Genomic DNA, 25,700 nt, shown 5'->3' on the forward strand with positions numbered 1-25,700 from the left:
CGGGGAGAACATGCAAACTCCACACAGAAAGGCCCTCGCCAGCCACTGGGCTCGAACCCAGGACCTTCTTGCTGTGAGGCAACAGTGCTAACCACTACAACACTGTGCCGCCCCGGACTCCTATATCGGTACTATAAAAACACTCATGAAACATTAGGTCAATGACTATTTTTTATACTATGTTTATAATAAGTAAATAAGAAACTTAGTAAAATCAACAGTACAACTACTCTTACACAAGAGAGTTAAAATTGAGTATGAGATTCCAAGTAACTTCGGAACAAAAACTTGGAAAATGACTCAAAACTAGACATAGTTGGGTTTCAGACTAAAATCTGCTGGACTAGAACTTAGAAAGAGAAACCAATTGAAACTGAAAGACTGAGTGAAAGTGATGATCATGCTGTTACCATGGGACTGGTTATAGAGTGTGTCTGCAATCAGCCAATCACAGGCCGTGTTACAACAATGTATTTGTGCAGTGTAACATTTGGAAGAAAAGTAGAAGTAGATTAGACCCATATCTTTACAATTTTTCATGGACCATTTTTCAATGATTTTGAAATACAGATGGACAAACGCAAAAATTACCAGTCAATGTCCACCGGTCTGGCCTCATTTCCCCACACTTACGTCGATGCATGAAGTTCCTGTGCCCTGTTAAAATCCAACAGGACTCTCCCAGCTCACTTTTTGTTGCATTCGTGTCATGAGTGAAAAAAAACCTCAGACCTACTATTAAATATAAATTTATACCATAAACTCTTCAGCTCAAGCCCACATAATGATTTATTTATTTAAACCTTATTAATTACATAAAATAGGTGGGCATATCTCACTATCTGCAATACTAAAACTTATTTATTTATTTTTTTGGACCGGGGGTGTGCACCGCGCTGGGCTGGGCTCCCCCAAATCCACACCAGAGTATTTCACTCTGTAATCATAGTGATGGCTAAAATTAGGCTTTGAACCAGGCATCTAACGTGCCGCTCTGCTTCTTAGTCACCATTTCTAGCCATATGGTAGCATGGCTCAATCACAGCATACCTTGTCAGCCAATCAGATTACATCTTAGTTGCAGCATAATGCCTACCTCTATTTCAAATAATCTCACCTCATGATTTTCTCTGGTTATGGACCAATACATATTGAATGCATTCAAATACTAAACCTTAATCCATTAAAAATTCAGTATAGCAAGTGCGTGCCCTTTTTTTTTTTATTTAGTCATTTGGTTGATACATTTCGTTTTTACTTTCACCTTGAAATGCGAAATATCTGGGATATACTTAGAAAATGCTGTACCAGCATCACATCATTATTTCTCAGTGTTGTCTGGAGCACTTACATCAAAGGGGGACACTATTAGAAGCACTACAATGTGTGTTTAAGGGTTTTAAAAAAAATAACTACAAAGGGGAGGGGGGAAATAAAATTTTCAACATGAGGGCCAATTTGTTTTTCAGAGCAGACTGTGAAACTTAGTGGCGATCTAGGACATGACAACTGTGATGGCGCCGATAGCATGAAATTTGAAACTTTGGAACCTTTTCTGAACAGAGCATACAGATGAGTTGATGAGAGCGGGACACACTAAAAGGCTAATACACTGTCTTTAGGGAGAGATAAATCCCACTGGCACAGGCAGGTAGTTCAACAGAATGATGGGTAACAGAAGAAACCTTTAACCAAAGTGAAAAAATAGATCACGTTAATGAAATGGGCATGGGAAAAAGAAAAGCACACCCTTATTCAATTCTGTGTTATTTATTATCAGGGGCTAAATAATTGTGTTGTCCTCACCAAATGCTATAAGCAAACAACTTTAGGTGACAAACAGATTTCAATACATAGTAATTTTTCCCCTCAAAACGTAAATCAACATTCAGAAACCAGGTGGGAAAATAAAAGTACACCTTTCCTACCTCTACAAATCATTGAGAGAGTAATTAACAGTCAGGTTTTCCTAATGAAATGCACAAGATTAGTTGAGCATGACCTCAGAGACGCAACGGATACTGCTCATTAATTTGGGAAGGGTTATAAGGCCAAACAATTTGAAACTCATCACAATCAAACAAGGACCGTACAAGTACGGTTCCATGGAAGGGTGGCTAGGAAAAAGCCCCTTCTCTCCAAAAAGAACATGGCAGCATGACTTGGGTTTATAAAATCGTAAAACCCACAAAAGATCTGGAACAATATCCTTTGGCCTGATAAGCCCAAGATGGAGATGTTTGGTCATCATGCACAGCACCATGTTTGGCAAAAACCAAACACTGCATATCACCACAAACACCTCATATCAACAGTACCTCATACATGGTGCAGGGGTGATGATTTGGGCTGGCTTTGCAGGTCACAGGGCCTGGGAAACTTGCAGCCATTGAGAAAAAGATACCAGAACCACTTAATACCAAAATATTCTTGAGACAAATATAGGCCATCTGTCCAGCAGTTTAAACTGGGCCGCAATTGGATCATGTAAACAACGACCCCACTGAAAATGGTGCCTACTGCCATCTGACAAGGCATGCTGCAACACAGATGCGAGTGGGGAGTCAAACTCTCGCGGTTACCAGAGGACTAGCCCCCCACTGTAACCCTAGCTATGTAATATAGGCAAGAGGCCAAGGGCTACGAAACGGAGATCGGCACTGCCAAACACGCCATGAAATGGTGCAGGAAGGACTGACTTTTTTTGATGCAAGAGTCAGAAACTCTTGCAGAAAATATTTACTTCAAGTTATCATTGCTAAAGATGGCTCTACACATTACTGAAATATAGGGTGTACTCATTTTTCCCACCTGGTTTCAGAATGTACAAAATGTTTACGTTTTGGGAAAAAGGACTATATATTGAAGTTTTTTTTTTGAAGGAGGGTGTACTTCTTCCTCCCCTTGGTGAATACAGGTTTGATTACAGCCTGAATCCACCAAAGCGGGATATACTGCTTCGCTCCTGCACTGGCAGCATGGGGATCATTCACCTGGGAGGGGGACAACACATGCTCAGCAAGCAGACTGCCAGGGGGTGTCAGCCCCTGCTTTTGTGGTGTGGGGACAGGGGTACGAGAAAGAGAGAAGAGCCAGGAAGTCTGCCTGCCACTGAAACGGTCATGAGATGGTCCTTTGCCAACACAATTGCTCAATCCAGCAATGTCAGCCAGTGGCACTGGACCCACTCCACTGTCCCTCCTGGCAGCCAAGCGATGAACTGCTCCAGTGCCACCGCGTTGAGGATTCTCTTGACATCATGGTCTTCCACCCTCAGCAGGCATCCTGGAGCTGTTAGCCAAACGTGAATGGCCGGCCGGCCCTCCCTCTTCCAGGGTGAGCGTACTGACAAACTGTAGGATAGCGTACTTTAGGTCGACGTACTCCATCCTGTTGTCAGTGGGGAGCTGCTGAGCGACAAGCTGCACTTCCCCAGTCAGTAGTGGCAGCAAGCGAGCCATTCGCTGCCCGACTGGCCACCCCCACTGCTCTGCAGTTTGCTCAAAGAGCGCCAGAAATTACTTGGGATCATCGTGCGGGCCAATTTTCATCAGGGGTGACATGGGGGGAAGCCTGCAGACACAGTGGCCGGAGTGCCCACCGATGCAAGCAGGTTCTGGAACGTCTGATGTTCCTCCTGCTGGACCTGCAGCAGGGCCTCAAAGCACTGCTCCTGTTCTGAGGTCCTTGAATGGCAAGGACTCCATACAGGTGGTTCCCTTCAGTGTTTCCGAGTTTCAGTGCTGGTAATGGGCAGAACACTGAAGCACCTGACAGGTGGGATAATTGCAGGACAATTGTTTTATTCAAGTTTTTCAGCTTAAAGTTCAAGCTCGCTCGCTCTCTCTCTCTCACACACACACACACACACACACACACACACACACAGGGAAGCTCTCTCCTCTTTGCTTCCTCTCTCTATATAAACCTTCAGCTGTCACTGCAAGACATACACACAATTACTTCAACACAGGTGTGATCAATTTGCCACTCACTTTCCCTGGCCTCGCCCTCCATTCACAAACTGGTACTTGACCACACCCCTGCTGTTACACCATGGTTTTCAGGGATACATCACCATACACACATTACACAGCAATACAAGTCACTGGCACTTGTGACAATCACCTAAGAAGCATCTTAAAACCAGGTCAGACACCCATTGCTAACAGGGATTCAAATAAAGGGGAGGGGAGTTTGACTAAAATTTTATGGCTGAGGGAACAACAGAAAGTTAACATGCTCTGAAAGCGTTAATCTTCCTACATTCCGTGCTTTTAATGCATTTAGAAGTATATTTGAAGATTTGCTGAAACAGCAAATAGACCAGGAAGAATTGTCTAGACACACCTCATGAGAATAGCTCGTACGGCATTGTGCAAAAGTTTCGACTATAGACCTTGAATATTTGAACTTTGAATTTTTATTGCACCTACTGCAGCATGTTCTAGGGATCGACCGATATGTTTTTTTCAGGGCCGATACCGATTATTATGGAACTGGGATGCCGATAACGGACATGTGCAACCGATAAATGTAAACATTATAATTCACATGAAATTAAAACATAGCACACACTGACACAGACCTTCATATCTATGAAATGTATGTTTAATTGTAAAATTGAACATGAAATTTTGTGCAGGGAAATGCCAGCAGCATTTGTACAATAAAGTCAAACATTAGTTAGAATAAAATGAGAAATAAAATAATAATAAAATAAATATTCACCAATAAAAAAATAAATCACTCCCTACTATATTACAGCTCACCATTTTCAGTGGAAAATAAATGAAAATACACTCTGGATTCTTTTACACTAAGAACTAAGTAAGACTTACCAACTTCAAGTAGTTTTTAAATAACAAATCAAGTGTAGGGAGCTGCCTGCAGCATTTTTTAAAAAGTAAAATCAAACATAAAGTAGGCTATCACTCCCTATTATGTAACAACTTAACAAGTAACCATCTACATTCTAATGCTTTTAATGCCCAAGCCTAATATTCCCAATTTAGGAGGATTATATTGTAGTGAAGGAAGCATTACATGTAGTTTCAGCGAGACTAGTTGGTTGTAGGCTAATTCAAGTGCTTCCTTCCGTAAGCTAAGTTTACCTGGCTACACAGATGCAAATGGACAATTTTAACGAGTAGTAGATGAAGAATGTAAACATATAATGATGTTGTGCTTTTGCAACTTGTGTGTTTGTGACTTATTGCGGCAAAAGCAGCGTGTCCTTACCTTGAAGTGGGCTCTGCTTCTGCCCGAGTGCCCATACGGCCGCCTTGAAACAGTTCACAGCGTTTAGATACGCATGTTGATTGGCTGTATCCCTTGTGCTGCTTCTGCCCGAGTGCCCGTACGGCCGCCTTGAAACAGTTCACAGCGTTTAGCTACACGTGTCGATTGGCTACATCTCTTGTGCCAAACAAATCAGATGTTGTGGTGGGCGGGACCGTGTTCTTGAACTCAGAGAGGCGAGTGCAGGAAAGGACATGCAGTGACAGTCGCGTTAGGAACGAAATGGCTGCAAAAAGGCATGTTATCGGCATATCGGTGGAAATTATGGCCGATACCGATAACCCTAAAAATACAGAATATCGGCCAGGCCGATTATCGGTCGACCCCTAGCATGTTCCATTGAAGATAATGGTAAATGTAAAGGAAAAACAGCAAATGCAAAAAGTAAAAACCTAAAAAAAAGCCCGTTTGTTTTTGCAAATAATATATACAGAGAAGTTCAAAACGCTTCCATTTTGGATTCTTTTCTAATTTAATAGAACACCTTTCGCTACAAAATGCTATCAACAACTTGACTGAAAAGTAGAATCTTAGAAATGTATGCATGAATTTTCAGAATTGCTTAGCATTTGGTATGTCCTAATGCTAAGACCTGGCATCAGAGAGTCATCTGAATGGAATCTTGTTTGTTAGGATGTCAAGGATAAGAAGTAAAAGATGGAAATGCACCTTGTCAAAGGCTGGATAGACAGCCCGTAGTTCAGTTAGCCAACCATAGGGCATGTGTCCCACCGGGTAGGCGGCTGTGAGCACTGCTACAGCCTTGCAACACACACACACACACACACACACACACACACACACACACACACACACACACACACAGAGTAAATGCTTACAAATGGGTGTTGTACCTATTTGTCACAAGCTAAAAGCCAAGACCACTAACCTCTGTGGAAGCAGTGCTGCCTCCGAGATCTCGTGACACAAAAAGGTTAACAATAGGCCTGCTAATCCTCTGGGTTGCCAATATGAGGGCCAATGGCCACCAGAAGCTCAACATCTTCCTGAAGGTGGTATCTCCCTAGAAAACACAAACCTAACATGAGAAATTAATGGTCTAGCAAAGCCCTTTGAATGACCATCTTTGACCAATCAAGTCTCTACTCTGTAATATTAAGCAATAGCATAGCTGTTACTCACACTGCAGATAATGCTGAGCAGCAGAACAGTCTCAAGCCAATATTACAGCTGTATGAAGGCGGTGCAATATTCACAACCATCATCATTATAATCACTAATTGCCATAAAAGGTGAAAGTTTAAAGGGATCCTCCAACAAATTAATCCTCAAACTTATTTTAAGTACAAGTAGTTGCAGATTTAAATAAATAAATAAATAAATAAATAAATACCCCACCCACGCTTACATTTTCATTATTGGAGACCAAATAGTGTTCGAGATAAAGTAATTTAAGATTCCACATGCTGCAGGCATGCTGCAGATGTCCTGTGGTGGCGACATGTGATGACATCATGTAGTGTTCGCTTGGAGCAACTTAGCTGCTTATATTCTCCATTTACACTGCAGTTTTGTGAGCATTTTACCGAATTTATTAGTTTTTAAATAAGTATGCCTCATTGTGTAGCATATACAGTAGATTTAAAATATAATTTTTTTAATTAAAAAAAAAAAAGTACACACGGGCGGCACGGTGGTGTAGTGGTTAGCGCTGTTGCCTCACAGCAAGGAGGTCTGGGTTCGAGCCCAGTGGCCGGCGAGGGCCTTTCTGTGCGGAATTTGCATGTTCTCCCCATGCCCGCGTGGGTTTCCTCCGGGTGCTCCGGTTTCCCCCACAGTCCAAAGACATACAGGTTAGGTTAACTGGTGACTCTAAATTGACCGTAGGTGTGAACGTGAGTGTGAATGGTTGTCGGTGTCTGTGTGTCAGCCCTGTGATGACCTGGCGACTTGTCCAGGGTGTACCCCGCCTTTAACCCATAGTCAGCTGGGATAGGCTCCAGCTTGCCTGTGACCCTGTAGAACAGGATAAAGCAGCTAGAGATAATGAGATGAGATGTGTACACACCCAGTTAAAATGATTTTTTTTTTTTCACATCAGAAAAACCTGAGACCATGATAAATTATTTCAAAATTTTTCCCTCCTTTAAATGTGACCTATAACCTTTATAATTCAATTGAAAAACAAAAATCTGTTACGGGGAATTTTTTTTTTAATAAAAAAAAAAGTACAATAAGCTGGAGGGTGGCACGGTGGTGTAGTGGTTAGCGCTGTCGCCTCACAGCAAGAAGGTCCGGGTTCGAGCCCCGTGGCCGGCGAGGGCCTTTCTGTGTGGAATTTGCATGTTCTCCCCGTGTCCGCGTGGGTTTCCTCCAGGTGCTCCGGTTTCCCCCACAGTCCAAAGACATGCAGGTTAGGTTAACTGGTGACTCTAAATTGACCGTAGGTGTGAATGTGAGTGTGAATGGTTGTCTATGTGTCAGCCCTGTGATGACCTGGCGACTTGTCCAGGGTGTACCCCGCCTCTCACCCATAGCCAGCTGGGATAGGCTCCAGCTTGCCTGCGACCCTGTAGAACAGGATAAAGCGGCTACAGATAATGAGATGAGATTCAGTCTTTTTGGGTACGAGTCCATCAGCCTGCCACATCTAGACTTGGCAATATTTGCCCACTCTTCTTTGCAAAAGTACTCTGGATCTATCAGATTGCGAGGGCATTTCTTGTGCACAGTCTTCTTTAGGTCACCCCACAGATTTTCAATTGGATTTAGGTCTGGGCTCTGGCTGGGCCATTCCAAAACATTAGTTTCCTTCTGGTGAAGCCATTCTTTTGTTGATTTCAATGTATGCTTGGGGTCATTGTCATGCTGAAAGAGGAAATTCTTCATTAGATTAGATTAGACAGAACTTTATTGATCCCTTTGGGCAGGTTCCCTCAGGGAAATTAAGATTCCAGCAGCATCATTACAGGATAAACAGAGAATAGAAAATAGAGAAAAAAAAAACTTCTAGATAAATTAAAGTTAAAGTATTTACATATACAAATATACAAAGAATAAGATATGGGGAAGAGAGGAAGGGGGTCGGGGGGTAAGGGGGGGGGCCCAGCAGGAGAGATATTGCACATTGTCCAGTATTGCTTATTGTTAGGCTAGGCTACTGCTCCTTCCCGTCCTCTGTCCTCCTGTTACCCCCCCCCGAGAGGAGTTGTACAGTCTGATGGCATGAGGGACAAAGGAGTTTTTAAGTCTGTTCATCTTACATCTTCAGTTTTCTAGCAGACACCTGAAGTTTTTGGGTCAAAATTGACTGGTATTTAGAACTGTTCATGATTCCCTCCACCTTGACTAAAGCCTCTGTTCCAGCTGAAGAAAAACAACCCCCAAAACATGATGCTGCCACCACCATGCTTCACCGTGGGTATGGTGTTCTTTTGGTGATGCGCAGTGTTTTGCGCCAAACGTACCTTTTGGAATTGTGGCCAGAAAGTTCAACCTTGGTTTCATCAGACCATCACACATTTTCCCATATGCTTTTGGGAGAGGTTTTTTTTTTTTTAATTTAGCCGGGCCTGGATGTTTTCCTTTGTAAGAAAAGGCCTTGCGACCCTACCCCATAGTCCAGACATATGAAGAATATGGGAGATTATCACCACATGTAGTACACAACTAGTACTTGCCAGAAATTCCTGCAGCTCCTTCAGTGTTGCTGTAGGCCTCTTGGCAGCCTCCCTGACCAGTTTTTATCTTGTCTTTTCATCAATTTTGGAGGGATATCCAGTTCTCGGTAATGGTCATTGTTGTCCCATATTTTCTCTACTTCTTGATGACCGTCTTAACTGTGCTCCATGGTATATCTAATGCCGTGGAAATTTTTTTTTATACCCTCCTCCTTTCAACAATGAGGTCCCTTTGATGCTTTGCAAGCTCTCTGCGAACGCTGGCTATTGCTGGAGGATGCAACTGAGTAAATGTCAGTAAAACCCTACTAGGACAGCTAAACTTTATTTGGGGTTAAGAGTCATTTTAACTGATGGCAGGTGTGAACCCAAAAAAGACTGAATACTGTAATTAAATCAAAAGGTGCTTCAAAGTATTAGTTTAAGGGTGAGCACCCTTTATATCCACTGTAAATGCCATAATGATGCTAAAAAGAAAAGCACAACCTGGAACTAGACCGCATTTCTACAGAGAAAATGCAAAGTGTGCTTGTTCATCTGGGGCAAAGTGTCACCAAGAGAAACTGGATCAGACATGAGACCTCGCACTGAAATTTTTTTTTTAAGAATCTTTTTTCACATACCAAGTGCATTCACATGGCAATATAGAATGAAGCAAGATTGCACTCTCAATGGTGCTGCTGTACTGAATATTGGAACTGCTGTGATTCAGCCATAGCTAATCACAACTGTGCAAATATTCAGTATAACAGCACCATTGAGAGTGCAATCTTGCTTCATTCTATATTGCCATGTGAATGCACTTGGTTTAATGGTGTTTAATAAAACAACAACAACAACAAAAACCGTGATATAAAAGACATTGAGTAACTGACATTTTGGATACAATATGACCAAATTTATTCATTATAATTTATTTTTGGTCCACAAAACAGGGAATGCTGCTAGAATTGGAATGGTGAACACAGACTAGCTGAGTGATACAGTGAAACATCCCAGTACTGTTATACAACCCCAATTCCAAAAAAGTTGGGACAAAGTACAAATTGTAATTAAAAACGGAATGCAATAATTTACAAATCTCAAAAACTGATATTGTATTCACAATAGAACATAGACAACATATCAAATGTTGAAAGTGAGACATTTTGAAATTTCATGCCAAATATTGGCTCATTTGAAATTTCATGACAGCAACACATCTCAAAAAAGTTGGGACAGGGGCAATAAGAGGCTGGAAAAGTTAAAGGTACAAAAAAGGAACAGCTGGAGGACCAAACTGCAACTCATTAGGTCAATTGGCAATAGGTTATTAACATGACTGGGTATAAAAAGAGCATCTTGGAGTGGCAGCGGCTCTCAGAAGTAAAGATGGGAAGAGGCTCACCAATCCCCCTAATTCTGCGCCGACAAATAGTGGAGCAATATCAGAAAGGAGTTTGACAGTGTAAAATTGCAAAGAGTTTGAACATATCATCATCTACAGTGCATATCATCATCAAAAGATTCAGAGAATCTGGAAGAATCTGTGCACAAAGGTCAAGGCCGGAAAACCATACTGGGTGCCTGTGATCTTCGGGCCCTTAGATGGCACTGCATCACATACAGGCATGCTTCTGTATTGGAAATCACAAAATGGGCTCAGGAATATTTCCAGAAAACATTATCTGTGAACGCAATTCACCGTGCCATCCGCCGTTGCCAGCTAAAACTCTATAGCTCAAAAAAGAAGCCATATCTAAACATGATCCAGAAGCGCAGACGTCTTCTCTGGGCCAAGGCTCATTTAAAATGGACTGTGGCAAAGTGGAAAACTGTTCTGTGGTCAGGCGAATCAAAATTTAAAGTTCTTTATGGAAATCAGGGACGCCGTGTCATTCGGACTAAAGAGGAGAAGGACGACCCAAGTTGTTATCAGCGCTCAGTTCAGAAGCTTGCATCTCTGATGGTATGGGGTTGCATTAGTGCATGTGGCATGGGCAGCTTACACATCTGGAAAGACACCATCAATGCTGAAAGGTATATCCAGGTTCTAGAGCAACATATGCTCCCATCCAGACGACATCTCTTTCAGGGAAGACCTTGCATTTTCCAACATGACGATGCCAAACCACATACTGCATCAATTACAGCATCATGGCTGCGTAGAAGGGTCTGGGTACTGAACTGGCCAGCCTGCAGTCCAGATCTTTCACCCATAGAAAACATTTGGCGCATCATAAAACGGAAGATACGACAAAAAAGACCTAAGACAGTTGAGCAACTAGAATCCTACATTAGACAAGAATGGGTTAACATTCCTATCCCTAAACTTGAGCAACTTGTCTCCTCAGTCCCCAGACGTTTACAGACTGTTGTAAAGAGAAAAGGGGATGTCTCACAGTGGTAAACATGGCCTTGTCCCAACTTTGAGATGTGTTGTTGTCATGAAATTTAAAATCCCCTAATTTTTCTCTTTAAATGATACATTTTCTCAGTTTAAACATTTGATATGTCATCTATGTTCTATTCTGAATAAAATATAGAATTTTGAAACTTCCACATCATTGCATTCCGTTTTTATTTACAATTTGTACTTTGTCCCAACTTTTTTGGAATCAGGGTTGTACCAAATATAAGCACTCTTGGAACACGAAATCAACCAATCAAATTAGAGGACTGGAACTAACCGTTGTAGAACATTGCTTGACTCCTCACATAACTGAACATTCTAGATTTATTACATTCTTGTTCCAAGTTACACACTGCTCACTTTGTATGAGGGGAAATCAAAAAGTTCTAAGACAAATGAAAGAAATCTTTATTTATGAAAATAAAGTGATTTCTCTATCCTCCATTTAAGTCTAAACACTTCTGCAAGCGATGTTTCCATCAGAGAATTCCTTCTTTGGATTCTTTTGAAATTATAACATCTGTCTTAGAACTTTTTGACTTACCCTTGTATCTGAAGTGGGTAAAGACTTAGTAACTGTACCCCCATGTCCTGGCTGTTGGAGTCAGGAAAGTTGTCATGAATGTTGCAGTAGTAGCCCAGTCCCACAATGCTAAAGCGCACCAGTGCACCCATGTACAAAGACAGGATTGGAATGAGCAATGGTTCAACACACTCCAGGTTGCTATGGAGCAGGATTGCCACAAACATGATCTACAGGAAACAAAGATAAAATAATGTTGTGGCTGTTGTACTTCATCTTAAAACAGTGCTGAACGTGTTAACCATGAAACCATATCCTTCTCACAAACGGCAGCGATACAACAACACATGCAGAAAAGTAAATGATACAATGAAAATATTGAAAATGAAATCGAAAGGCTCAGTTATGATTACATCAAAAAATGAGAGCTGTATCAGTAGCAAAAATTAAAAAAATAAATAAATAAATAAAAAACCTGCTGAATGGAAATCATTTTCACCCGTGGCAGAACTAAAAACAGTCTGACAAGTTCCAATTTTATGTTCATCCCACACCATTATCCTCCTCTCCCGATGCTGTATCCATGCATTTAAAAAAAAAAAAAAAAAAAACACCTCTCTCACACACACACACACACACAAATCAATTGTTCATGTGTTCACCCATGACCCAGGAGTTTTGCATCTTAAAAGGAGAACTGAAGGCAAATTTTTTATTAAATCAAAATTCTCTCATTTTATTAAATATGGGAATGCATTTTTGATAGCTATTTTGTCACTGCCATAGCAAGTTAGGAGTGTTTGAAATATATATTACATAGCATATCAGTCCATATGTCAAAGCAATGGCCGTAAACAAGATTTGTTGAGACCTGTGCGAGACATCGTAGGACGGAAGTAAAACGTACAGCGGAAATCAGTGACCAACATCTGCCAACGTTGTTAAAAAGACGTGCGCACCCTCTTTCGAATGCTGACGTAATCAAGCCGGAAGTTTTGTTTGTTTTGATAGCAAATCAGGAAAGTTTGAAAAAAGTAGGCAGTAATCGTCATTTAAACTCGTTTTGTGCAATATTTCATTTGGAAAACAGTCTTCAAAATGGCGGCACCGACACCTGGCTGACACTTCATGTTTCGAAGTCTCGTGAAGATCTCATAGATAAGTGACGCCTGCCGTGGACCAAACGAACTAAATTAACATGGCTATAAACCAAATAGGCCGATAAGTACAATATTTAATTGAAATTGGTTGCCAATATGAGTCATGATAAGTTTACTAAAACTGAAAAATGTTATTCAATAAACACGTTAATTAAGAAATAAAGCAAGTTTAAAAATGACTTCAGTTCTCCTTTAACTGACAGATGAGAGGAAAGAGTGCAAGAGATCCATTACCTGTGTTACAACATCAGAGATGGAAGCAGAACCCACCACAAGGCTGTATTTATGCTTTAGAAGAATGCCAGCATGAATCCATGCCTTTTGGGGGGGGGGGGGGGGGGGGGGATAAAAAAAAAAATTCAAATTATTCAGGCATCATGTCTTATTCCACCTGATGAACACAATATAGTTTAGCAAGTAAATCAAGGTTTAGCTGGAGAACCTGGTTAAGCATCAAGTTACATTTGATGTACGACTAAAACACAGGAGTTCAATACTTTAAATTAATAAAGATTGTCAACTCAAGTGGTGGTTAAGACTTTAAGCTACAGATTAGAGAGTTGTAAGGACCAAATCCCAGCACTGCCAAGCTGCCATGGTTAGGTCCTTGAGCATAACCAAGTTGCTTTGGGTAACAAAATTTAGTTGGGGGGACCACACACACACACACGTTTATCGCATGCTTATTATATAAAATACTACATGTATCCTATTTATTTCAGTCATTCATCCATTCCCCCATATAACTCATCTACTCATTCTTTAGTTTTTACTTAAATCACGTTTTCCTTTTCAAACACACACCCACACCAATATAAATAGGTGGTGCTATACATCACTACCTATATACCCATTCTTTTGTTTTGATTATTAATTACTTAATCAAAAAAGGGAGGGAGGGGGAAGCAAAGAATGGTTAAGAGCTTCTTAAAATTCTTATTATTTCAGAATATTTATCATCTTCTGCCTGATGGAGAAAAATGGTGCGTCTCCCCACAGGAACATCCTTATCTGTGTTATGAATTAAATATTTTGAGAAAGAGCTTTTTGTTGAGCAAGTGCTTTTTTGAGGAGGGCATTCAGAGAGAGTGCCTTTGCAGGAAGGCCTATGATGAGTGAATTACAGTCATCTAAGTGAGATGGAAGAATGCAAGTTTGGCGAGTGATTTAATGTGAAGATCAAAATTGAGTGATGGATCAAATAGTACTCCATAACAGCAGCAGGCTAAACAAGCACACCATCAACACAAACAGAAAAAGTTGGAGGACTCAAATAGTAAGTTATACCAGCGATACCCATCAGGGCCTTCCACATGATGTCAATGTAACTGCAGATTTGTTTATGTGGTCATATTGCTGGGCAAGCTTTATTTGACAATGATCAATACAAGTGTACACAAGTGATTGAAAGCCCAATTCAAAAAAAACACCTACAGATAAATTTGTAAAAAAAAAAAAAAAAAAAGGATGCGTCTAAAAAGAACAATGCCAGAGACCTACAGTGGTGCTTGAAAGTTTGTGAACCCTTTAGAATTTATGTTTCTGCATAAATATGACCTAAAACATCATCAGATTTTCACACAAGTCCTTAAAGTAGATAAAGAGAACCCAGTTAAACAAATGAGACAAAAATATTATACTTGGTCATTTATTTATTGAGGAAAATTATCCAATATTACATATGTGAGTGGCAAAAGTATGTGAACCTCTAGGATTAGCAGTTAATTTGAAGGTGTAATTAGAGTCAGGTGTTTTCAATCAATGCGATGACAATCAGGTGTGAGTGGGCACCCCATTTTATTGAAAGAACAGGGATCTATCAAAGTCTGATCTTCACAACACGTTTGTGGAAGTACATCATGGCACGAACAAAGGAGGCTTCTGAGGACCTCAGAAAAAGCGTTGTTGATGCTCACCAGGCTGGAAAAGGTTACAAAACCATCTCTGAAGAGTTTGGACTCCACCAATCCACAGTCAGACAGATTGTGTACAAATGGAGGAAATTCAAGACCATTGTTACCCTCCCCAGGAGTGGTCGACCAACAAAGATCACTCCAAGACCAAGGTGTGTAATAGTCAGCGAGGTCACTGGCTAATGTTAATGTTCATGAGTCCACCATGAGGAGAACACTGAACAACAATGGTGTGCATGGCAGGGTTGCAAGGAGAAAGTCACTGCTCTCCAAAAAGAATATTGCTGTTTGTCTGCAGTTTGCTAAAGATCATGTGGACAAGCCAGAAGGCTATTGGAAAAATGTTTTGTGGAAAGATGAGACCAAAATAGAACTTTTTGGTTTAAATGAGAAGCGTTATGTTTGGAGAAAGGAAAACACTGCATTCCAGCATAAGAACCTTATCCCATCTGTGAAATATGGTGGTGGTAGTATCATGGTTTGGGCCTGTTTTGCTGCATCTGGGTCAGGACAGCTTGCCATCATTGATGGAACAATGAATTCTGAATTATACCAGCGAATTCTAAAGGAAAATGTCAGGACATCTGTCCATGAACTGAATCTCCAGAGAAGGTGGGTCATGCAGCAAGACAACAACCCTAAGCACACAAGTCGTTCTACCAAAGAATGGTTAAAGAAGAATAAAAGTTCATGTTTTGGAATGGCCAAGTCAAAGTCCTGACCTTAATCCAATCTAAATGTTGTGGAAGGACCTGAAGTGAGTAGTTCATGTGAGGAAACCCACCAACATCCCAGAGTTGAAGCTGTTCTGTATGGAGGAATGGGCTAAAATTCCTCCAAGCCGGTGTGCAGGACTGATCAACAGTTACCGGAAACGTTTAGTTGCAGTTATTGCTGCACGGGGGGGGTGTCACACCAGATACTGAAAGCAAAGGTTCACATACTTTTGCCACTCACAGATATGTAATATTGGATCATTTTTCTCAAAAAAATAAGTGACCAAGTATAATATGTTTGTCTCACTTGTTAAGCTGGGTTCTCTTTATCTACTTTTAGGACTTGTGTGAAAATCTGATGTTTTAGGTCATATTTATGCAGAAATATAGAAAATTCTAAAGGGTTCACAAACTTTCAAGCACCACTGTAGGTACTTCATACTCACCATGGCATCCAGCAAAGGGAACACTGCAAGGTAAAGAAATGCCTTTCGCGTCTTGTTGCCAACAGATTCGTCCACATGGTGGAGTTTGTTGATGATGTAATATCCTAGATCTGTGTAAGCTGTCACACAAGAACACCATTTGCAATGGATTTATAAGCTGTGGAACCACCATGTGTCGTATTGTCAATTCTGTTTACAGCAAATGAAAGTAAAAGTAGACAGGCAGGAGGTATTTACTTGCTTCTAATTCCAGCATTGTACCTTGCTTAACTCTAATATCACAAAGCAAGTTCTAATATTATCCAATATAATTTTCTATGTGAAGAATCACACTATTAATTTGTATTACTATTGCACATCTATTCCTGGTGCTTAAATGAAAATCAATCTGTGACAGCAACTTGGACTTTTAAACAATACAATCAATTACCTGTAAAAAAAAAAAAAAAAAGTCCCCAAAACACACACACATACCTATGAGAATATGAAGAATCATGGCTATAACACCAGCCACAACCATACATAGCATTGCTTTTCTTCTGTCCTTCTTGCTGTGGACCAGCACCAGCCCAACACTCTTAAAGTCACTCATGGGCCCAGTGAAGAACTTCATAAGTGAGTAGGCCAAACCATAGCTGGCTAGCATCTCCACACGGTCCTCTTTTACTGAAGCTATACCTCTGTTCAGAGCCTGCCAAAGACAAAGATGAGACAAGCACAATTTATCAGTTTTGAACTTCATTTAATTTGCCCATTCTGTGATGCTTTTATCCAAAAGGTACTGCCAAGGGAGACTGAATACAAGCCAAACATACAGCCTCTGTGGGGATTTTATATGCATAAACAGAAAGTAGGGAAGTACAACTCCGTTCTTAGTACACTGTGGTAGGGAAAGAAGGTGCTGCTTTACAGGTAGACAGTAATGATTTTATTCAGGAGTGGTATAGTATACCTGGAGCAAAACCACGTGACATTATTTGTAAATGAGGGTTATGAGGCGAAAGATTTGAGGTATATGGTTAAAAGAGCAGATACTGTTGATTGGAACAAAACAGAAAACCCATCGATTTTCCATGCCTCAGACAGCTCAATGATAAAAATACTTTGCACAACAGCAATACCTCAAGAGATAGTTGTGAAAGAGAAACAGTGACAAAGCTAAAGAAACAGCTAGTTCAGATGACAGAGCAAGAAAGCTAATTGTGACAGCAAATGCTAGAACAGATACCAGATGTGTTATGGTCTAAACAGGACACAGATGTAGGGTTAGTGAAACCTGCTAGCCCAATCAGGATAGGAGTTAAAACCAAATATTAGATTACCTAGAAGAGCTCAATATCCTATAAAAACCAGATGCAGAAAAAGGGAATGAAAGACCAATACAGGGTTTAGTCACTGCAGGAGTGCTGGTAGAAACAGTCCCTGTAACGTTCAACGCACACGGACGATTTTCCGTTGCTTGGTCATGCAACTTTTTGACGCAAGTGAAAACCTGCTTCGTGTGCGGATATTTGTGACCGCGATTTTTTGTTGCTTGCGACAGATCACAGGCATCAAACATGCTTGATATTCTGCGACAAAAATAAATAAAAATCGCCAGTCGCCAACTTGTTGCAGAGATATCGCCACATATGTGTGTGTGTGTGTGTGTGTGTGTCTGTCTTTGCGATAACGAAGAGATCACCTTCAAAGGCTAAGCCAATCCCTGCCCACGAAGTATTCCCGTGATTTCCACATGACTTGTATCCCCCTCCCCAAATTGCCCACAGATAACATGCACAAGCAGCTACCCAAGAGAGGAAACTTGCACCCAAAAATCGCAATACGCTTCGACGAGAAGTCGCCTGTGTGCGCTCCGGGCTTTACACACCTATTCTTCCAGTCCAGAAGACTAAGGCCCTGTCCACACGGCAACGGATTCAGGGGAAGCCGATACAATTGTTTATCGTTTCGGCCTGGCGTCCACACGGCACCGGCGTTTTGGGTGCCCCAAAACGCAATCTTTTGAGAACGGGTTCCAGAGTGGAAAGATCTGGCAACATTGCCGTTGCGAAGTCGTCTGGATGAGTAGAACGGATTTGTTTACGATGACGTCACAACCACATGACTGTGAGTGCTTCACACCGGATAGAAGTGTAACGAACTCGATGCGAGTTGTCAACAAATCCTATAACTTGGTTCATGAAACGCGCTTACAAAATATTTTCACTGTGAATATTTATTGTGTAATGGTGCAAAGTGAGAGAGAGAGAGAGAGAGAGAGAGAGAGAGAGAGAGAGAGAGAGAGAGAATAGCCCTTAGGGCAGAGTCAATCCCGCCAGCAAAAATAGGGAAAAAAAGGAGCGATCTCACCTCTTCAGATGTTGGTTTAAGTCCTACAATACATTCCTCAAAAAGGGCGTAGAAGAACAAATTAATCCATCAACGTGTAGCATTCAATTTATTCTGGACCATTAAAGACGCCACCTTCCGTGTAGAATCATACATCATCCTCGCCGCCATATTGGATGGGTCAAAGCGGAGAATAAAGATGCCTCATTCATGTGCTGCATTTAACTGTATCAACAGGTTTGCCGTCCAAACGAGATCACAAGGGATTACCCTTCACAGGTGAGACTGGAAAAATACTTTTCATTGTATTTGGTCATTATAATGTAATTTTACGAACAGATTTTTCTGACTTTGTGGCTAATATTAAGTCTCGCGCATAATAGTTTATGCGCATGCATCCTTACTTCTTCTATTGTTCTGGTGTCTCCGAAGGGACCGTCTTACAGCGCCCCTAGAGGTGTGGCATGTGTATTGCATCATTTTCAGCAAGCGTTGCGTTGCCATATGGACCTGATATTTTACTGATCGTTGCCCATGTGGACGCGATATTTTTTTAAATAACATCTCGTTGCCGTTGTCGTGTGGATGTAGCCTAACAAGTCAAAATGTAGATTAGTACATAATCTCTGTGCAGTTAATGAAGTAGTGAAAGATTGGCACTTCAGCTGGCCAAATCCTCAAACATTACTTGCCAATGTTCCTCCTGATGTTAAGTATTTTACAGTCATAGATCTTTGTTCAGCCTTTTTCAATGTACCATTCACTGAAGAATCTAGGCATCTTTTTGTATTTACATATAGTGGGAAACAATACATTTACACTAGAATGCCACAAAGGTTGAACACATGAGGAGAATGTTTAAATCAAGTGTTAAAACAAGATCTGGAAGAGTTGGACCGGGTTCTCTTTATCTACTTTTAGGACTTGTGTGAAAATCTGATGTTTTAGGTCATATTTATGCAGAAATATAGAGAAGTCTAAAGGGTTCACAAACTTTCAAGCACCACTGTTTTTCCACTTACAGTTGTGAAGCTGACCATGCAGAAATGGGACAAGGAACCGACTTGGGGACTGTTTTGTGAGATTTGCTCTGGTAGAAACTACAATATGGAAATGATGGAACAGTAGTGAGGACAGGGGCCAAGGAAGTGCTAGTAACCTGTCTGCCCCTGCAACAGTCCCTCTACATGGCGTAAATTCACATGGGACAGGACACCGAAAATTGGAAACATCTGGACTTGAATGGACTGAGATGAATGTACACATTTGTGTTATTTTTTTCCCCCACTCTCACATTTACAAATCATTAGTTATCAGGTCAGTATGTTAATCTCTAGCTGTGATTTGTTTTAGTCGCTAGAGTCTGACTTTAAAGTCGGGGGGGGGGGGGGGGGGGGCAGATGTGGCAATTTTATATGCAAACACACACACACCTTGATGTAATGTTTACATATGAATCAAAATACATGCATGATTACATCAAGGTGTGTGTGTGTGCATGCATATAAAATCAAAAATACATGCGTGATTACATCAAGTCAGCCCTGCGATGATCTGATGACTTGTCCAGGGTGTATGTACCCCGCCTCTCGCCCATAGTCAGCTGGGATAGGCTCCAGCTTGCCTGTGACCCTGTAGAACAGGATAAGCGGCTACAGATAATGGATGGATGGATGGATGGATTACATCAAGGTGTGTGCGTGTGCATATAATCTCAAAATACACGCGTGATTACATCAAGGTATGTATTGCACATGTATTTTGATTCATATGCAAAACACACAGACACCTTGATTTAATCACATAAGCAATAATTTGGTTTATGATAATGATATGGCGGCACAGTGGTGTAGTGGTTAGCACAGTCGCCTCACAGCAAGAAGGTTCTGGGTTCGAGCCCAGCGGCTGATGGGGGGGCCTTTCTGTTGCCCCTTTTCCACCAAAGCAGTTCCAGGGCTGGTTCGGGGCCAGTGCTTAGTTTGGAACTGGGTTTTCTGTTTCCACTGACAAAGAACTGGCTCTGGGGCCAGAAAAACCAGTTCCAGGCTAGCACCAACTCTCTGCTGGGCCAGAGGAAAGAACCGCTTACGTCAGCAGGGGGGCGGAGTTGTTAAGACCAACAACAATAACAACCGCGAAAGATCGCCATTTTTAAGCGACGAGAAGCCGCAGCTGTACAAACGCTTAGTCATCCATTATTATTACTGTTGTTGTTGCTGCTGCTTCTTCCGTGTTGCTTTTGCTTCGATATGCGCGCCAAGGTTTATGCAAACATAGCGACGTAACTGACGTATACAGCGACGTAATGACGTATACAACGACGTAACTGATGTATACAGCAACGTAATGACGTGGCTTCCCTTAGCACCGCGAGTGATGGAAAAGCAAACTCGTTCTCAGCTGGCTCGCAAGTTGAACGAGTTGTGAACCAGCACTGGCCCCGAACCAGCCCTGGCCCCGAACCAGCCCTGGAACTGATTTGGTGGAAAAGAGGCATGTGTGGAGTTTGCATGTTCTCCCCTTGTCTGCATGGGTTTCCTCCGGGTGCTCCGGTTTTCCCCCACAGTCCAAAGACATGCAGGTTAGGCTAACTGGTGGCTCTAAACTGACCGTAGGTGTGAATGTGAATGGTTGTTTGGTCTCTATATGTCAGCCCTGCAATGACCTGGCAACTTGTCCAGGGTCTACCCCGCCTCTTGCCCATAGTCAGCTGGGATAGGCTCCAGCTTGCCTGCAACTCTGCACAGGATAAGTGGTTACAGATAATGGATGGATGGACGATTGTATTTTGATTCAAAGCTAGTCATGTTGATTTTCAGTAAAAAGTTATTACAGATATATTAGTCAAAACTTTATAATGTTAACCGAACCCTGAAGCATGTGTTAAACCAGAATCAAGCCTTGTTTGGATGTAGATTATTGGAATGACCTTAAAAGCCTTGTTTGGATACACATTTGTCACTGAGCACAGGTGGTCTGTTTTAATATTAAGATCAATCAGGGAGGTCTGTCCTCGAATTAAGAACAGTGCAGTCCACTTTGGAAATATTGGGAGAGTGAGGCTGAAATGTATCCTTATAGAGAGTGTAAGTCTGCCATTGGTGAAATACTATTTATAAAAAAAAAAAAAAAAAAAAAAAAAAAGACTTGCAATTTGGAACCAGTTCACTCTGCAGACTGCACTCAGCTTTTATTAATTGATTTAATAAAAGGTCTAAACTTGTCTGCAATCTCTTTGACTTTCAAATATTTTTGCTTGGGAGAGTTTGAGAGTTTCCACGACACCTCAGCAGTTGATGGTTGATTGAGAGCCCAACTGGTGCTCTTTAACGGCTGTTGGATTTGATCTAAAAACCTGGTGCTCAAAATCACAGAGCCTCAAAAACATGCAGGCACCATAGTGACACAAATAAGCTGTAAATGTGGTCAGAGATATCCCTAAAAAGGGTGTTTTCCGCTATATTCTAAAATGGGTTGAAAACATGCTTTGGGAATGAAAGCATGTGAAACCAAAAAAATAAATCAATAATTCTCAGAAGTAATGGGTTACTTTTTTTCCCACGTGGGTGAAAGCAGTTAGTCATGCATTCAAGAAACTCTACAGTTCATTACATAAATACATGTAACACCCTGACTCATTCCTCAGTCAAGTTTATCAAACATCTATCTGTCTGTGAGAGCTTCTAAAAATAAACACAGACACGAACCTCGTACAGGAATAGTAGTGAACAAAACAATTAGTCTACAGTCCACTTCACTGTAAACAAGCCCAATTCTACTTTAAAAAAAAAACAAAACACCACTGCCTGACCAAACTAATATAGATTAACTGTGAAATTTTTTGAATGCCTTAAAAACTGATTAGTTCATGCTTGGTGGTTCATCTCATCTCATACCCTGTAGGACAGGATAAGCGGCTACAGATAATGGAAGGATGGTTCCATACACTGAATTTCTTTTAAAACATCAAGTTACAATGATGGCACATTGAAAATAGCATTCAAGGTATGCAAAATCCATGTTAAACCGAGACAAAATTGACAGTAGCTTCGCAAACTGGCTGGCTATATACACACACGCACACAAGTTTACCAAAAGTCTTTTTCCAACTATGGAGGATCTCTCACTGCCTTCACCCATGCCCGTATGTACCATGCCCGCTTTAACCATTACACCAATTTAACGTGGAGTGTGTGGCCTTTTTGCTGCTAGTAAACTGATGGCCCTTTTATGTCATTATGATCATGTCCTGACAGTTTGGATGCAGCTTTTTTTCTCATTTCATTATCTCTAGCCGCTTTATCCTTCTACAGGGTCGCAGGCAAGCTGGAGCCTATCCCAGCTGACTATGGGCGAAAGGCGGGGTACACCCTGGACAAGTCGCCAGGTCATCACAGGGCTGACACATAGACACAGACAACCATTCACACTCACATTCACACCTACGCTCAATTTAGGCCCTGTCCACATGGCAACAGATTCAGGTGACTCCGATACAATTGCTTAACATTTAGGCCTGGCGTCCACACGGCACCGGCGTTTTGGGTGCCCAAAATGCAATCTTTTTGAGAACGGGTTCCAGAGTGGAAAGATCTGGCAACGTTGCCGTTGCGAAGTCGTCTGGATGAGTAGAACGGATTTGTTTACGATGACGTCACAACCACATGACTGAGTGCTTCACGCCGGGTAGAAGTGTAACGAACTCGATGTGAGTTGTCAACAAATCCTATAACTTGGTTCATGAAACGCGCCTAAATATTTTCACTGTGAATAATTATTGTGTAATGGTGCAAAGTGAGAGAGAGAGAGAGAGAGACTCTGCCCTTAAGGCAGAGTCAATCCCGCCAGCAAAAATAGGGAAAAAAAAAAAAAGGAGCAATCTCACCTCTTCAGATGTTGGTTTAAGTCCTACAATACATTCCTCAAAAAGGGCGTAGAAGAGCAAATTAATCCATCAACGTGTAGCATTCAATTTATTCCGGACCATTAAAGACGCCGCCTTCCGCGTAGAATCATACGTCATCCTCGCCGCCATATTGGATAGGTCAAAGCGGAGAATAAAGATTCATGTGCTGCGTTTAACTGTACCAACAGGTTTACCGTCCAAACGAGATCACAAGGGATTACCCTTCACAGGAGAGACTGGAAAAATACTTTTCATTGTATTTGGTCATTATAACGTAATTTTACGAACAGATTTTCCTGACTTTGTGGTTAATATGAAGTCTCGCGCATAATAGTTTATGCGCATGCGTCCTTACTTCTTCTATTGTTCTGGTGTCTCCGAAGGGACCGTCTTACAGCGCCCCTAGAGGTGTGGCATGTGTATTGCATCGTTTTCAGCAAGCGTTGCGTTGCCATACGGAGCTGATATTTTACTGATCGTTGCCCATTTGGACGCGATATATTTTTAAATAACATCTTGTTGCCGTTGTCGTGTGGATGTAGCCTTAGTCACACCAGTTAACCTAACCTGCATGTCTTTGGACTGTGGGGGAAACTGGAGCACCCGGAGGAAACCCACGCGGACACAGGGAGAACATGCAAACTCTGCACAGAAAGGCCCTCGCCGGCCACGGGGCTCGAACCCGGACCTTCTTGCTGTGAGGCGACAGCGCTAACCACTACACCACCGTGCTGCCACACCTTTTTTTTGTTTAACAAAATGCATTAGAAACGTAATGAATTGTGACAACTTCAGCTTGACATAAGACGATTTCACACACAACACAAACATGCGTGTGGGTATTATCATCAGCATTCCTATGCATGTCGTGCTGAAGATCTCATCTCATTATCTCTAGCCGCTTTATCCTGTTTTACAGGGTCGCAGGCAAGCTGGAGCCTATCACAGCTGACTACAGGCGAAAGGCGGGGTACACCCTGGACAAGTCGCCAGGTCATCACAGGGCTGACACATAGACACAGACAACCATTCACACTCACATTCACACCTACGGTCAATTTAGAGCCACCAGTTAACCTAACCTGCATGTCTCTGGACTGTGGGGGAAACCGGAGCACCCGGAGGAAACCCGCGCGGACACGGGGAGAACATGCAAACTCTGCACAGAAAGGCCCTCGCCGGCCACGGGACTCGAACCCAGACCTTCTTGCTGTGAGGCAACAGCTCTAATCACTACACCACCGTGCCACCCGTGCTGAAGATGCTGCAGTTTGTTGTGCCATCAGTATGATAACCAATTGTAGTGGAAAACGAACTACCAATATCAAAAGCGAGTACAGTAGAGTTAAACCGATACCATTCAGTGGAAAATGGCCATTAAACACCAATTTTGATTTTAGAGACACAATGAACAGCCACTTTTACATATAGTGGCAGGTGCAGCAGAGCCCCAGCATGCAATAGTGCATCTCAAACAATTAAAGTATTGTAAGAAAGTTCAATATTTTCCATCAGTTATTTAAGAAAGTGAAAATGTAATATATTCCAGACTCATTACACATAAAATATTTCAAGCATTTTTCTATTTTATAATTTTGATAATTATGGCCTACAGTGCAAGGAAGCAAATAAATAAATACCATCTCAAAATTAGAGCGTTTCATTTTGAGTTTGAGTAAAACAGTAAAAGTACAGTGCATTTCTCAATCTAGTTCAGCACACACAACCACAAACAAGGGGAAGACTGCTAACTTGACAGTTGTCCAGAAGAGGATCATTGGCACCCTCCACAAGCAGGGTCAGCCACAGAAGGTCACTGCTGAAAATGCTAGCTGGAAAAGGTGCACAAGCAACAGGGATGACTGCAGCCTTGAGAGGATTGTCAAGAAAAGTCAATTCAAGAACTTGGGAGAGCTTCACAAGGAGTGGACTGAGGCTGGTGTCAGTGCATCAAGAGCCACCCCGCACAGACATCTTCAGGAAAGGGGCTACAACTGTCGCATTCCTCATATCAAGCCACTCCTGAACCAGAGACAACGTCAGAAGCATCTTACCTGGGCTAAAGAGAGAAAGAACTGGACTGTTACTCAGTGGTCCAGTCCTCTTTTCAGATGAAAGTCATTAGTCCAAAGTCAACACAGCCATCTACTAGGAGATTTTCGAGCACGTCATGCTTTCATCTGCTGACAAGCTTTATGGAGATGCCAATTTCCTTTTCCAGCAGGACTTAGTAGTTTTGGCACTGTGGGCAGGTGCTATCAAATGGTTTAATGAGCTTGATATTACTGTGCTTGATCAGCCAGCCAACTTGCCTGACCTGAGCCCCAGAGAGACTCTATGGGCTATTGTCAAGAGGAAGAAGAGAAACACC

The 25,700-nt window shown here is 41.7% G+C and overlaps 1 protein-coding gene and 1 long non-coding RNA gene across 3 annotated transcripts in view; one reads left to right on the forward strand and one right to left on the reverse strand.

Annotated features, from left to right (window-relative positions):
* The window catches only part of LOC132867241 (uncharacterized), a 47,376-nt gene extending 27,640 nt beyond the window's left edge, over nucleotides 1-19,736 (forward strand). Inside the window, exon 3 of the long non-coding RNA XR_009650700.1 lies at nucleotides 19,448-19,736. This is a non-coding gene — a long non-coding RNA (uncharacterized LOC132867241). The remainder of the gene's footprint in view (nucleotides 1-19,447) is intronic.
* ankha (ANKH inorganic pyrophosphate transport regulator a) overlaps nucleotides 1-25,700 on the reverse strand; it is a 78,625-nt gene that overhangs the window by 43,722 nt on the left and 9,203 nt on the right. For both annotated transcript variants that reach the window (XM_060900040.1, XM_060900041.1), the window contains exons 2-7: nucleotides 16,567-16,783; nucleotides 16,093-16,211; nucleotides 13,252-13,335; nucleotides 11,917-12,087; nucleotides 6,191-6,325; nucleotides 5,971-6,063 (exon numbers count right to left, since the gene is read on the reverse strand). In XM_060900040.1, coding sequence (XP_060756023.1) covers nucleotides 5,971-6,063; nucleotides 6,191-6,325; nucleotides 11,917-12,087; nucleotides 13,252-13,335; nucleotides 16,093-16,211; nucleotides 16,567-16,783 — 819 coding nt within the window. The remainder of the gene's footprint in view (nucleotides 1-5,970; nucleotides 6,064-6,190; nucleotides 6,326-11,916; nucleotides 12,088-13,251; nucleotides 13,336-16,092; nucleotides 16,212-16,566; nucleotides 16,784-25,700) is intronic.

The sequence above is a fragment of the Neoarius graeffei genome, chromosome 19, assembly GCF_027579695.1.
Source record: "Neoarius graeffei isolate fNeoGra1 chromosome 19, fNeoGra1.pri, whole genome shotgun sequence".
Taxonomy (NCBI): Eukaryota; Metazoa; Chordata; class Actinopteri; order Siluriformes; family Ariidae; genus Neoarius; species Neoarius graeffei.